The 14,329-nt window shown below is 35.3% G+C and overlaps 1 protein-coding gene across 4 annotated transcripts in view; it reads left to right on the top strand.

Annotated features, from left to right (window-relative positions):
• The window catches only part of ZNF280C (zinc finger protein 280C), a 63,830-nt gene extending 51,668 nt beyond the window's left edge, over nt 1-12,162 (top strand). For 2 of the 4 annotated variants that reach the window (XM_033116209.1, XM_033116217.1), the window contains 6 exons: nt 871-1,178; nt 1,655-1,795; nt 6,198-6,260; nt 10,148-10,266; nt 10,415-10,451; nt 11,103-12,162. In XM_033116209.1, coding sequence (XP_032972100.1) covers nt 871-1,178; nt 1,655-1,795; nt 6,198-6,260; nt 10,148-10,266; nt 10,415-10,451; nt 11,103-11,316 — 882 coding nt within the window. In that variant the 3' untranslated portion in view covers nt 11,317-12,162. Of the gene's footprint in view, nt 1-870; nt 1,179-1,654; nt 1,796-6,197; nt 6,261-10,147; nt 10,267-10,414; nt 10,452-10,575 lie in introns of all 4 variants that reach the window. The other 2 variants (XM_033116201.1, XM_033116225.1) reach the window with 2 other exon arrangements.
• The last annotated feature ends 2,167 nt before the right edge of the window (nt 12,163-14,329 follow it).

Here is a 14,329-nt window from a genome sequence, read left to right on the forward strand (position 1 = left end):
GAATTGATGGGTTATATGATTACTCTTACATTTGACATTCTGAGGAACTGCCAAACTGTTTTCCAAAGCTACTGCACCATTGTGCATTCCCACCAGCAATATACGAGGGTTGCAATTTCTCCAGGTCCTTGGCAACACTTGTTATCGTCTGCCTTTTTTATTATAGCAATTCTTCTTGGTCTGAAGTGATACCTCATTGGAGTTTTGATTGTATTTCCTTGATAACTAATGATGTTGAGCATCTTTTCATGTGCTTATTGCCCATTTATGTATCTTCTTTGAAAAAATGCTTATTCAGATCACTTGCCCATTTTTAAATTGGGTTATTTGTCTATATTATATTGAGTTGTAAGAGTTCTTTATATATTCTATATACATATCCCTTGTTAGAGATATGATTTGCATATATTTTCTCTCATTCTGTGCATTATCTTTTCACTTTCTTAATGGTGTCCTCTGAAGCACAAAAGTTTAAATTTTTATGAAGTCCAATTTATCTTTTTTCTTTGGTTGCTTGTGCTTTTGGTATCATATTTAAGAAATTGTTGCCTAACCCAAGGTCACATAGATTTACTCCTATGTTTTTTTCCTAAGACTTTTATAGTTTTAGCTCTTATAATTTGGTCTTGAATACATTTTGAGTTAATTTTTGTATCCAGTATGAGATAGGGATTCAAATTAATTCTTTTGCATGTAAATATCCAGTTGTCCCAGCACCATTTGTTGATAAGATTGTTGTTTCTCCCACTGAATTGTTTCGACATCCTCATCAAAAACCATTGACCATAACGTAAGGACTTGCAGTGATCTTTTTAATATTAGCGTGATGATTAATTTTCTGAAAAATATATATATCCTTCATTTTTATAGGTTACTATTCGAGCTTCATTTGGATCTCTTCATTCAAAGCCATCAACTACATCTTCCAGTAATACTCCAAGCACTTCTCTTCAGGTCTCACCTCCAAAGTCTAAAAATACAACTGCTAAAAATCCCACAAAATCTAATGCAAGTAAACCTAAGACACGTAAGGCTCGTGCACCTACATCCACTGCAAGTAAACCTAATGCAAGTAAGCAAGGTAAACGTACACCTAAATGCAAAGCAAAAACCTCTTACAAGCAAAAGAAACAACGCAACAGAAGGAACAAAATCAGCATAGCTTTGAAGAACTTAAGGTAATATCTTTTATTCCTGATTTACAATGTCAACTTAATATTAAATATTAAAGGTTTATTTTAATATAATTTACAGTATCAGAGAACTCCCTTGCACATTTACATGATAGTCACTTATCTGGCATAAAGGCCAAGCCGATAGTAAAAAGGTACTTTTCACAACTACTGGGCAGAACTTGAATTATTGTGTTTATTGTATAATTGTCATCTTTTACACTAATCTTATATTTTGTGTTTATATCTTGTGATAGTTGAATTGGTTAATATGATCCTTTCTATTCCAGGGAAAGGTTAACTGTTGTTAGATTTGTTTTACACTTATCCTAGCTTGTTTTTTCAGAGCGGATTTTCAAATGATGCCTCTATTTAAAGATGTTAACTTAAACACCTTAGCTTCAATTAATAAAATGTTAATAAGGTTTTACGTTGTTTTTGTTTTACAATATATTTTTATCATTTTTTTCTGTCTCCATAAGGTGTCGTCGAGGAGTTCACAAGTGCATTGAGTGTCATTCCAAAATAAAAGATTTTGCAAGTCACTTTTCAATATATATCCACTGTAATTTTTGTAAATACAACACTAACTGTAACAAAGCCTTTATAAATCATATGGTGAGGTGAGTTAAACATGTACACTGACAATCAAAACTGCCATTCAAGATTTTTTTTAAACAACTTTTTCCTATTAGAAGCCTTTTGTCACATCAAGGAGCTAAAAGAATCTAACAATCGGGAACTTCTAGGATATTACCCAGTACTATTTTCCAGCATAATAAATCATGAAATTAGGGAAATTTTTTTTTTTAATTTTGACTAATGAAAATAGGTTTGCTAGGGAAAATTGTTTTTCTGAGTCTTTCAAAAAGTGGTTACCGCCAAACACTAAATGATTTCAAAATGTTTATCAAATACATGTAACCACATGAGCAGTCACTTTGAGAGACTCCAGATTGTCAAAGATGCTAAGAACACTGGTGCTCACATATGCACACACTCTGTCTCTGTCTCTCTGTGCGTCCCTCTCTCCCTCTATGCCTCCCCCCCCCCCCCCCTCCCTCCTTCCCTCCCCCCCTCCCTCCCCTCCACCCCTTATCTTTCAAGCCATCCATCTTTGCATTCATTCAATGAAATAGGAAATAAGGGACTATAGGGATATTCCAGTCATGAGGCTACTGTTGGAATTTCTTTTCATACATCAATTCAATTTACATTATTTGAGCACCTACCATATACTTTATGCTAGTGAAAGACTTTAGAGCCCACCTTATTTTCATTTGGACCTCATTTGTAGCACTTCCTTCAGGATGGATTATTTTTTAATAGATAAAAATTGTTCAGATATAAATCTGCTATGTTTATTCTACAAATTAAGGTAGGTCCATTTATTTTTAGTCAGCAATTAGGTAAAACCAATAAACGTGGTTTTCTCGAAAATCACAACAAGACGTCTGTGTTACTTTCTCTGGTCATAGATAGCTACCATTTTCAAGGATTTGCCCACTTTTTTTTTATGGCTTTGGCATTTTGCTTACAGAGTTTTGTTTTGTTTTTTGTTTTTTAGTTTAGTTTTTCTTTTCCCCTTGATGATCAGCCTGACCTCATGGTATCTTGACTTCTTTAATTCCAGCACTTTACATCCATGTCTGACATGTTGTACCCCCTTCTTTACCACCATCCCATTTTACCTCATCATATACAATGTTTATTCATTTTTGAATTCTCATTACTCCACAACTTTCAGAGTCTTGACCCCTCTCTCTGTTGTCAGCAGCACCAATCCAGCTTTATAGTTAGCCTCACCCTCAAGGTCATCTGTTTTGAATGTTGTTTTGCTTTTGTCCTGTACCTTTACGTCTTTAGTCATGCTTAACCTTGCTATCTTTGAATCTCTTGTCCTTTTTGATCTGTCTCTGTGCTTAGTTCTAGACTACCAAACTGTGCTTGATTTAATCAGCTCTTAATTCATGATGGTTAACTTTAATTTGATACTGTCTTTTTAAATATACCTCTTTGTTTTTATCTAGAAGATCTGTTTAGGGGTGGCTGGTTAGCTCAGTTGGTTAGAGCACAGTGCTCTTAACAAGGTTGCTGGTTTGATCCCCACATGGGCTACTGTGAGCTGTGCCCTCCACAACTAGATTGAAACAACTACTTCACGGGTCCTGGAAAAACACATTTAAAATAAATAAAAGTTGGGGTTTTTTTGTTTGTTTTTGTTTTTGTTTTTTTAAAGATCTATTTAAATCCTTTTCAGTACCCTCAAGATTTTATTCTAGTCCTTCAGTTGTTAGCCTTGCCTACTACTTACTTAGAGGTCATCCTTCTCATTTTTCCCAAGATTAACTTTTTTCTACCTCAAGTTTTTTACCTTCATCCAGGCTTTTTTTTAAGATGAAGCAGATTTGCTTTTTTTTTTACTTTGCATATTTTCCTTTTATTGATAACATTTGTAAAGAATATCCTTTACTATCTTATTTGTCATTTCTTTCACCCCCACCTATCAGTTAAAGCTGCCCCTTTAACCAGTTTCAGTCATGTCCTAATTACTAAATGCACTCAGTATTTTTCATTCTTACTCTTCTGACTTCTTTAGAGTATTTGATAGTTTTGATCACTCGCTTTTGAAACTCTTCTCCTCAACTTCTCTTAAACTGTTACCACCATTTTTTTAAACTTCCTTTTTGTCTACACCAATATTTCATTGCCTTTTCTTTCTTCAACTCATCTGGCCTCTTTACATTTCCTTTCTTGGTACCTTAACCACTCTCAGAGTTTTATCTTTTGCCTTTCAACTATAAATCCTCCAATGTCAATGCTGAGTTTTCCTGAGATCCAACTTTTCATCTTTAACTATTTGACAATTTTCACCTTTGACTCACTGGCATCTATAAAGAACACAAACAAGTCAAAAACATTGTGTAAGATCCAAATTACTATCACCCAATACCCTTTAAGCTCAGTCTTAAGGCATCATTTGCATGATCATGGAGCGTCAGCTAGAAGTAATATGCTTTTAAGTTTCAGAAGCCTGTGTACTTCCCTTGATCTGCCACCATTCATCATGGCTTCCTGAGAGTCCACCTTCTGTAATTTACCAATCTGCCTCCCAACTACTGCAGTGGTTCTGCACCCATATCTCAGTTGCTCTAAACTAGGCCCCAGCTAACCTTTCTCTCAGGGAAGAATGTTAGTCTCTTATTCTGTGCCGGACACATGCCCCAACAGGGCTTTAATTCTGTCCCTAATTAATAAAAGTTTAAATTGGAAAATATTTTTGGTGTTTCTTAACCCCATGGGTCATTCTGTCCTTCCCTTTCCCATCTTCCATGGGCTCCTGAACTGTCTTATAGGACCTCCAGCCCCATTTTATCCCAGAATATTTCCAGTTGGCCCCAGGCTTTCTTCGTAACCTTTTTCCTGATTTTCAGTGAGCCTCAGCCCTGCACTGCATTGTCTTTACACACTGAGTGCTTAACTCATCATTAGCCTCATATAGAACTGACTTCCACTTCTACTCTTCAAAAGACCTTGTAGGTCTCTCTGCATTTCCCCTACTTCTATGGTACCTTGTTTTCCTTGTTGCCTCAGGTACCTCCCCCTGAGTGGTACCACCGTCACTCTGACCCAGTTTGGATTTTTGTCATACGCTTGAACTCTGTATGTACAGAAACCTCATTTGATGGTTGACTACCTTTATTCCTAGTCCATACCAACTCTAATCACAATTCAGTTCCCCCAAATTAATTAAACTTCCCCAATGTATAGTTTACCCCACATTCAGTAAATATCTAGTGGATCTTCCTTATTTTTTGTTATAATCCTCGGAATAACACTCTCCTTCCCTCTCAGTTTACGTTCTTCCATGAAGTATCTGATTATCACAACCACTCATAGGAATCATTCCTATCTTTGAGTTCTGTACCATTCAGCTCTATTACTTCATACTAAATACATGTCTGTCTTATTTACCTGAGAGAACAGTTATTTGTATTCACCATGACACTTACTCTAGGGTATTTTCTTGGGATTATGACTAGCCAGAATCTTTTCCCGTGCATACATGGTATGCTTGTGATAGTTACCTTCTGTCTAAAGGCAACGGATGACCTGGTGTGTTGATTGGTTTGTCAGTACAAACTAGAGCTACTTCTTCTCGAACCTTTGTTTGCATAATAATCACCTGAAAACCGTGTTGAAACTGATTTCTGGACCCTACTGTCAGATTAATTCAGTAGGTCTGGAGTGGAACCTGAGATTTTGTATTTATAATAAGCTCCCAGGTGATGCAGAAACTGCTGGTCCATGGACCACACTTTGAGTAATACTACTGTGTTACGCTAATCCTAGTTAATCCTGCCTGGCTTTCTAATACAGGAAAGTTTTCCTTATCAGTTTGAAAGGGGATATAGAAGTTATTACCATTGGCTGCAAAACTTGGTCAGTGGTTTTCTGTTCTGTGTGTAGAAGAAGTATTGTTTTAACTCCCGAGCTCTGCTTCCTTTAATTCGCTTTCCTTAAAAGCTCTCCTAGTAATTGCAAAATATTCTTGAAATGTTTCACATTACTGATGGCCCAAGTAGCATTTACTTTGAGGATCATTCAGATTCTTCCCAGTCACTAAGTATATTAAGATTAGAAAGTGATAAATAATTATTATTCATAACAATGTATATTGTAGCAAAATATATTATTAGCAGTTACCTTTTAGATTGTTTTCAACTCTTAATTGAAAATTTTAATTTGATACTCTGCATTTTTAACTCTGAGGGGTTTTTTATATAATGGTGATGTACTGATCATTTAAGAATATTCTCAGGGAAATATGTTGTTAGAAAATACACAGGTAAAGTGAAATGTAAGATAAAAATCTTGAATTAAGCAGATGGCTAATAGAATTTTATAATTTAGATCAGGATCTTTTATTCAGAACTAAGAAACTAAGCATAAACTTGAAATGTGGTCATAAAATTAATGTGACTTAATCATATAATAAATCTCATTTGTCTCTTATCTCTTCAGCTCTCATAGCAACCATCCAAGTAAACGGTTTTATATTTTTAAGAAGCATTGTGGAGCTCTCAGGTAATTAGTTTATCTTTTTCCATTCTCTCTATTGAAAAATAACTTTTTTTTAACTAGGCTGGAGTGCCTACTTTGCAAAATGAAATGATTGCTACTGGACATAATAGCGTTCTAGTCATTATATCCTTAGATCAAAAAGGGTATAACCTTCAGTCTCTGGCTGAACTTTGTTTCAGTGGTGTTGGTCATTAAGATGAAACTTCCATGGATTTGCTTTAAAAAAAAAATAAAATAAATGAGTCTCTCCAACAGTATTTGAGTATTCAAAAGATGTTTAACAAACAAAGCAGAAACACTCATAGATACAGAGAACAAACTGATGGTTGCCAGAGGGAACGGGTTTAGGGAGCTGGCGAAAAAGGTGAAGGGATTAAGAAATATAAATTAGTAGTTACAAAATAGTCACAAGGATGTAAAGTACAGCATAGAGAATATAGTCAACAGTATTGAAAGAAAAAAGAAGTTATATAAAATATAGTTCAAAAAAGAACCATTTAAGGTACCTAGTAAAGTGACTAACGTTTTTTTGGTTTTGATCAATATATAGCTTCATAATTTGTAAGGGTTTTTTTTTTAAATAAAGAAAAGTACACTAGTAAACTTGTTTACTGAATGCATTGTTGGTGAACATTTCTAAAGTTACTAATAATTAACATTGGTTATATCCCACACACTTAGCTCAGAATCCACTATGCATCATTTCTTCACATTCTTCTGATTACTTTTGATTCTATTTTCCTTTGTTTAATTATTTAGCTCATGTTGTCATTTCTATTCGAAATATTAGTGTCAGGATCTTTGTGGCACCATGCTAACACATAGACTTAAGTTGAGCCAATACTAGTTCCGATTCTTTGGGTTAGTGGAAACGTGGAAAAGGGCCTATGTCTCAGGACCTTTGTGTTTATTACTGCTTCTGCCTCATTTGCTCTTCCCCAGATATTTATCTGCATGGCTAGCTCCCTCACCTCCTTCAGGTTTCTACTCCAATGAGTGAAGCTTTCCTTGACCACTCCATTTAAAATAGTATTTTTCCCCTGGGCCCCACCACAGCACTCCCTATCTCCTTTTCTTGCTTTATTTTTCTTCATGGCCGCTTTTTACTATCTGACATATATATTTCACCCTTTTGTGTATTTCAGTTTGTCTTCTCATTAGAATGTGTGTGATTCAGATATTTGTCAATGCCAGATGTTTGCTGGGCATCAAATAGTGCTTGACATATGGTAGACACTCCATAAATATTTGTTGTGTAAATTAATGTATATGTTGAAAATGTCATGTGTGAATGATATTAGACCAACAGCTCATAAGCAGAGGGAAGTTTGATTACATTTTAAAAACATATTAGTGCTATTTTTAAAATATTACTAAATTCAAGGAATTAGAGAAGAGTGAGCTATATTAAGTATTACCTTTACTGAAAATTTTTATAAGACTGAAAATGGATTTATTAATTCTAAAGATGAGAATTTAATTTGATTTTTTTAGTATATTAGTTTCAGGTGTACAAAAACAACATGATGATTAGACATTTACACCCCTCACAAAGTGATTTTTTTTTACCTCTGTTGTCAAGCTCAGTTGCCGGCTTGGTTCTTAAATTAATTGTATGTCTTTAAAGATAAGAAATGCTTTTTCTCAACTTAGGTAGGTCTCAAATTTAAGTAGAAAATTAGTTAATTAGTTAATTTCTGTGTGTAGTATTTATAATTCTACAGAACAATAAATTTTGTAATTGCTGTTTTGTTGAAATACAGTGTTCATTCTTTAGCTATTTATTGTGTACCTATTGTATAACACAATGTAGCAGGTCCTGTAAAAATGAGAGTGATGAAGATGGCATGGTACCAACCTTCAAGGAATTCACAATTTATGATAAGGTGTGAACATAAATAACTACAGTAATATAAGGTTTGTAACAAGTGCCATGAGAGTTACTGATTTCAAAGGGAGGATTGGTATCTATTTATAAGAAGAGGCACAGCGGCATTCTAGCTGGAAGAAATAAAAATGCAGAAAGGCAAAAAGCAGAAGGCATGCACAGTGAATAACTAGTAGTACAGTTTGGATAGAGCATGAAGTTCATATAACATAGTGTTGAGATCAAAGTCTGGGGGGATAATTTTGAGCTTAGATCCAAATTGTGGCGTCTTTGAAAAAGTCTAGGAAATTTGGACTTAATTTTAATTTGAGAACATTGGGGAAACCGTTGATGTTTTGTGCAGAATCAAGAGTACTAAAGAAAGATCCGTATGGAGGCGTACCGTGTTTCCCCGAAAATAAGACCTATCCTGAAAATAAGCCCTAGTCAAGATCGTCAGCCCGAGGGACGCATTTAGTACGTTAAGACGATGTTCCAGAAGAAGATGACATTACTGTATTTGAATAAATATAAATTGTTGTACATGAAAAAATAAGACATCCCCTGAAAATACGCCCTAATGCATCTTTTGGAGTAAAAATTAATATAAGACCCGTCATACTTTCAGGGAAATAACAATGTAAGACCCGGTCTTATTTTCAGGGAAACACGGTATACAAGGTGAACTGTAGCTGTATGAGGCACATAGACTGGTTAAGACTATTGTGGTAGTTAAGAGTGATTTAATAAGAACTTGGGTTAAGGTGGTGAGGTGGTATTACATCATGTTTACGAACATGGGCTCTGGAATCAAAGGACTAACCTTCAAACCCCGTCCTGGCCTTGGTAGGTTACTAAACCTGACCCTGTCCTCTATAAAAAAAAGTTGTAATTATCACACCTACCTCTTTAGGTTGTTATATAAGATTTAGATTAAATGATATGTCTAAAACCTTCAGCTTGACACAGTAAGTGCTAAATAAATTGTTAGTATTATAAAATGTTTGAAATAATTGACTTTTAAGAAAAAGAGTCAAAGATGAGTGCAATTATGAGCCCTTGTGTTGGGGATATGGCATCTTAAGAGAGACCTTTTCAGAAGGAGTGATTTTCGAGAGTGAGGAAGAAAGCACACAACTTCAGTTTCGTGAAGAGCATTTTTAATGTGCTGGCGTGGCAGCCACATGTAAATACACAACAAATAGTTAGAAATGGAGCTGCAGGGGAAAAGTCAGTCTAAGGTATAGTACTGGTTTTTATTCTACACAGGTGAAATACTTTAAAGTATTTAAGTTTAAAATGAACTGCAAAAGTATGTGCTGTGTTAATAAGCTGATAATAATAATTACATTATTTTAATGATTTCTTAAAGCCTTCCCATTTCTTTTCTGATTTTATCGTCACTTAAATAAGATTTTAGATTGTAGACTCCAGAACTTTTTGGAGAATAAGATTTTAGATTGTAGACTCCAGAACTTTTTTCATCTCCAATGAATTTTTTGTTCATTCTTGTGTCCATAGCACCTAGTCGTACACAGTGTATAAAGAAGGTCCTCAGCAAATGTATATTGAATGAATGAATGTTACATTCTTGCTTTGCAGATGGGCAAAGGCACGGAAAGATTGTGCCTTGCATAAGTTATACAAGTTTTTAGTGGAGCCACAAACTGGGCCTTAGGTCTCTTGACTCCTGTCTTTAGCAACTGGTATTAGAGGGAACAGTTTATAAAGCACTAAATGTTAGCATAATTTAGGCATGGCTATGACATTTTCTAAAGTACCGTTTTAGATATATCAGGTTTATGTAACAAAATTGAAAAGTGATGGTCATGATCCATAAAAAGCAAATCAAGAGTTACTGCATAGAAAAAATAATTTTTGAATTTGTATTAGGTTGGTGCAAAAGTAATTGCGGTTTTTGCAAGTTTTTTAAACTTTTAAACCACTATTTTGCACCAACCTAATATATTGATTTTCATAAAAGATAAAAACCTTTTCTTTCTGTCTTTTGTTTTCCCTATAGGGACATTACTCTAGTGTGCCTTAAGTGTGATTTCTTAACTGATTCTTCTGGTTTGGATCGTATGGCTAAACACTTAAGTCAACGTAAAACTCATACTTGCCAAGTTATAATAGAGAATGGTACGTATGTATAATTGTGTTACTTTGAATTTCTGATACTTATTCCAGTATTTTTGATCAGCCACAATATGGGCTCATAATTGTATTAGATTTATAGTCTCACTCATCATATATGCGATTTTAAATGTAAAACTCTTTCTAATTTCAGTTCCCAAAAGTACCTCAACTTCTGAACCCACTTCTGAGTAAGTTTAATCTTCATCCAGTGCATTGTTCTTTGATGGATTTTAGCACTGTTGCATATTTTTAATGTATCATTAATAGAAATGAAAAATATTAAAGTTTTTGTTTTTGTTTTTGTTTTTAAAGCTGCTTGTTGAAATAGATTCCTGCTCTATGGAACTCATGCAACCTGGTGCAAGACAAGTTGGAATATCCTAAGTTCAAAGTTCTGAAGTGTTTTCTTATACAGAGGCAGTTTCTTAAGTTCAAAGTTCTGAAGTGTTTTCTCACACAAAAAGGTTAAATAGCCAAGTTCATGACACTAGCTCTCATTATTCAGCTCTTTTCAGCTTTCAGATGGCACTAGATTCTTATTCCACCTTATCTTTGTGTCAGGTTAACAAAACTTAACATGGTTTTTTTCTCCAGTTGGCTTTCTCCAAAAATAACTTTTGTTTGCTATGGTCTTTCCTGCTTTGCTTAAAATAATTTGTGTTTTTCTCTGCTGTACTTGCCTTCAGAATATTGCATTCCAAACGTTATGGCTATTCATCTTTTTTGGTCTTTTGTTTGGTTTCTTAGTTAATTTCTTGTAAGTCTTACAATTTTAGGTCATATAGCTATCTTACTTCTCATTCCTTGTCTGTCATTGTTCTATTCTTCATCTTTTTCAGATGCAGAAGTAACACAGAAATTTCAAAAAATGTCCAGGGTACTCCTGGTCAGTGTCCCCCTTCGTTGGACACAACTGATGCCTGTACTCTCTTTCCAAGGAATGTGAATTATTTGACTGTAAGATCTCCTCTAGTTTGTGGCCTTAGGAAATCATATATTTTGGAGAGTCCCTTCCTACATGACTGGTCTCCCATAAGGCTAATGCTAATTTGACCAGAGGTGACCTCAAGGCCCAACAAATTGAGCACAACTTCCCAGTGAGGGCTTTGGTTCTTGTTTTAAGCTTAAGGGTCGATTCTGACCAAGAAAAGCCCATCAAATCAATGCTTTATCACCCAAGTTGAAGTTTAATCGTTTTGGCTGCTGTCCTTTAGTCTTCCTCTAGCAGGCATGCAGTCTAAGGAATATAAAAACTGGCTATGTAGGGAGCCATGGTTACTTTCATAATCTTAGAAAAGAAATTTCTAAAATTACAGTTCCAAAGTTGCAGTCGTTTGTACTGCATTTGATGTTTTATCCATTAACCCTAGGAGTTTTCAGCAATACCAATATTTTAAAAAGTGTTTATGTTTAATTTTATCTTGGTTTTATGTTCTTCACCAAATTTGTTGATGTCTGTTTGTTATGTCCACTTTTATCTCTTTTCTTTAAAATTTTTGTTTTGTTAAGAACTCCAAAAAATTCCTTAGAATTCTCTGCAGATTTCGTGTAGCTACCGCTTGGTGGCATCTTAATTTGGTAATTATTCAGACCATTGGACATTATTACATCCTCTATTCATCTTGGGACTGTTAATAACATTATCTTAGTGATTGTGAGTTCAAAGACATAAAGAATTGGCACAAAAAAAAAAAACACACTTCTGCAGACCTTAAAACAAGTTTTAAAATTACATTTCTGTACATCTAATACATAATATCTTCTTAGCCATTAATGTAATTCCTTTGGATAAAGATAATATATTCAAAAATATTGGGACCAAATAATGCACTTGTTTCTTGCCCATATATATAGATGTACATATTTTTTTTTAATTTGGCGTTTGTTTATTTTGGTTACATTGAATGTAGGTTTGCTGAACAGTTTTGATGTTATTACTTATTTTTTTAATAAAATTTGTATTGTTAACGTGCCTCAGGAATTATTTTCTAACAAATAACTTTATATAAAAGCTGTAGATTTTATCATATAACTAGGAGCATTGCTTTACTTCTTACATGTAAGCCGTTATTAATGGGCCTGCAGACTGAGAGCTTTATCTACTAAGTACATCTTGCAATTTTTCCTCCAGTGCAGTTAAAAGTTCGCTATTTATAATACTTGACTAATTTCTTGAACTTTAAAGGCTGGCAAGAGTCCCTTTGTGATCTTAATTACCGTGAAGGTGGACAGGCTCTGAAGTTGTTCGAGTCAGTCATGAGTGGTTGTCTTCCTCTTAACATCAGAACTTCTTGAATTGTACTTTGAAACTGTCTTAGTCCATTTGGGCTGCTATAACAAAATGCCATAGACTGGATGACGTATAAACAATAGAAATTTATTTCTCACAGTTCTGGAATCTGGGAAGTGCATGATCATGGTACTGGTAGATTCAGTGTCTGGTGATAAACTGTCGTCTTCTTGCTGTGTCCTTACATGGTAGAAGGAGTGAGAGAGTTTATGGGGTCTATTTTATAAGGGCACTAATCCCATTTGTGAGGGCTCCGCCCTCATGACCTAATCACCTCCCAAAGACCCCCACCTGCAAATACCATTACATTGGGGGTTAAGTTTCAGCATATGAATTGGGGGGAGCACAAATATTCAGCTTATAACAGAAACATATTGAGAGCCAGTTTCAATGACCACTTGTTACGTAGTCTACTTCTTGCAATTCATAGTCAAAAGAGTTGAATCCATTAGTTTTAATTTTCTAGACTGATTTCTTCTCTAAATGATTTCACAAAAATCTTCAAAAGTGGCATGTTTCTTAATAATGGGCTTGGTGATATACTACTGTTTATTTCCATATCTGTCTCTAAGATGTTTTTTCATGCACCATTTTTCTACCACTTTTTTTGGTTTACTTTCCAAAAATTGAGGTAAAAATATATAACATAAAATTTGCCACTTTAACCATTTTCAAGTGAACAATTCAGTAGCATTAACTACACTAAGTTTTAAACTTTTTTAAAAATAAATTTTATTGGGGAGTATGGGGAACAGTGTTCTTCTCCAGGGCCCATCAGCTCCAAGTCATTGTCCTTCAGTCTAGTTGTGGAGGGCACATTTCAGCTCCAAGTCCAGTTGTGGTTTTCAGTCTTTAGTTGCAGGGGGTGCAGCCCACCATCCCATGCGGGAATTGAACAGGCAACCTTGTTGAGAGCTTGTGTTCTAACCAACTGAGCCATCTGGCCGCCCAAGTTTTAAAGTTTTGCCCACCAATAACTTCTTTGCAGTTTCAACATAGCTCCTTTTTTTTTTTTATTGGGGAAGAGGAACAGGACTTTATTGGGGAATAGTGTGTACTTCCAGGACTTTTTCCAAGTCAAGTTGTTGTCCTTCCAATTATAGTTGTGGAGGGCGCAGCTCAGCTCCGGATCCAGTTGCTGTTGTTAGTTGTAGGGGGCACAGCCCACCATCCCTTGCAGGAGTCAAGGTTGTTCAGAGCTCGCTGAACAACAGTCCTGTTCAGAACTCGCGCTCCAACCAACTGAGCCATCCGGGGGTTCACCGGCAGCTCAGCTCAAGGTGCCATGTTCAATCTTAGTTGCAGGGGGCAGAGCCCACCATCCCTTGAGGGAGTCAAGGAGTCCAACCGGCAACCTTGTGGTTGAGAGCCACTGGCCCATGTGGGAATCGAACCGGCAGCCTACGGAGTTAGGAGCACGGAGCTCCAACCGCCTGAGCCACCGGGCTGGCCCCTAGTTCCTCTTTTTATATACAGATATTTTCTCTGCCTGTGTCATAGTTCAAAAATATGATAAATTACATTCTTGCTATATCATTATTTTAGGTAGGAGTACCGCTTTGTGTTTGTCCATGGAATTCTATTTCTTACAGTATATGTTAGGTTCATTTTCTTAAAGTGTAATACTCTTAAAGTTCTGTGTTCTGTAGCATCAATTTTTTTTTTTTACTTTCTTTAAATGAAACATTTCAGACAGACAGTACTAAGCTTGCTTATTATAGTTGAGTTTTAATTGGTGCTAATGAGTTTTGGCTTGACAGTCTGATCCCTTCGTCT

The sequence above is a fragment of the Rhinolophus ferrumequinum genome, chromosome X (genome assembly GCF_004115265.2).
Source record: "Rhinolophus ferrumequinum isolate MPI-CBG mRhiFer1 chromosome X, mRhiFer1_v1.p, whole genome shotgun sequence".
Lineage (NCBI taxonomy): Eukaryota > Metazoa > Chordata > Mammalia > Chiroptera > Rhinolophidae > Rhinolophus > Rhinolophus ferrumequinum.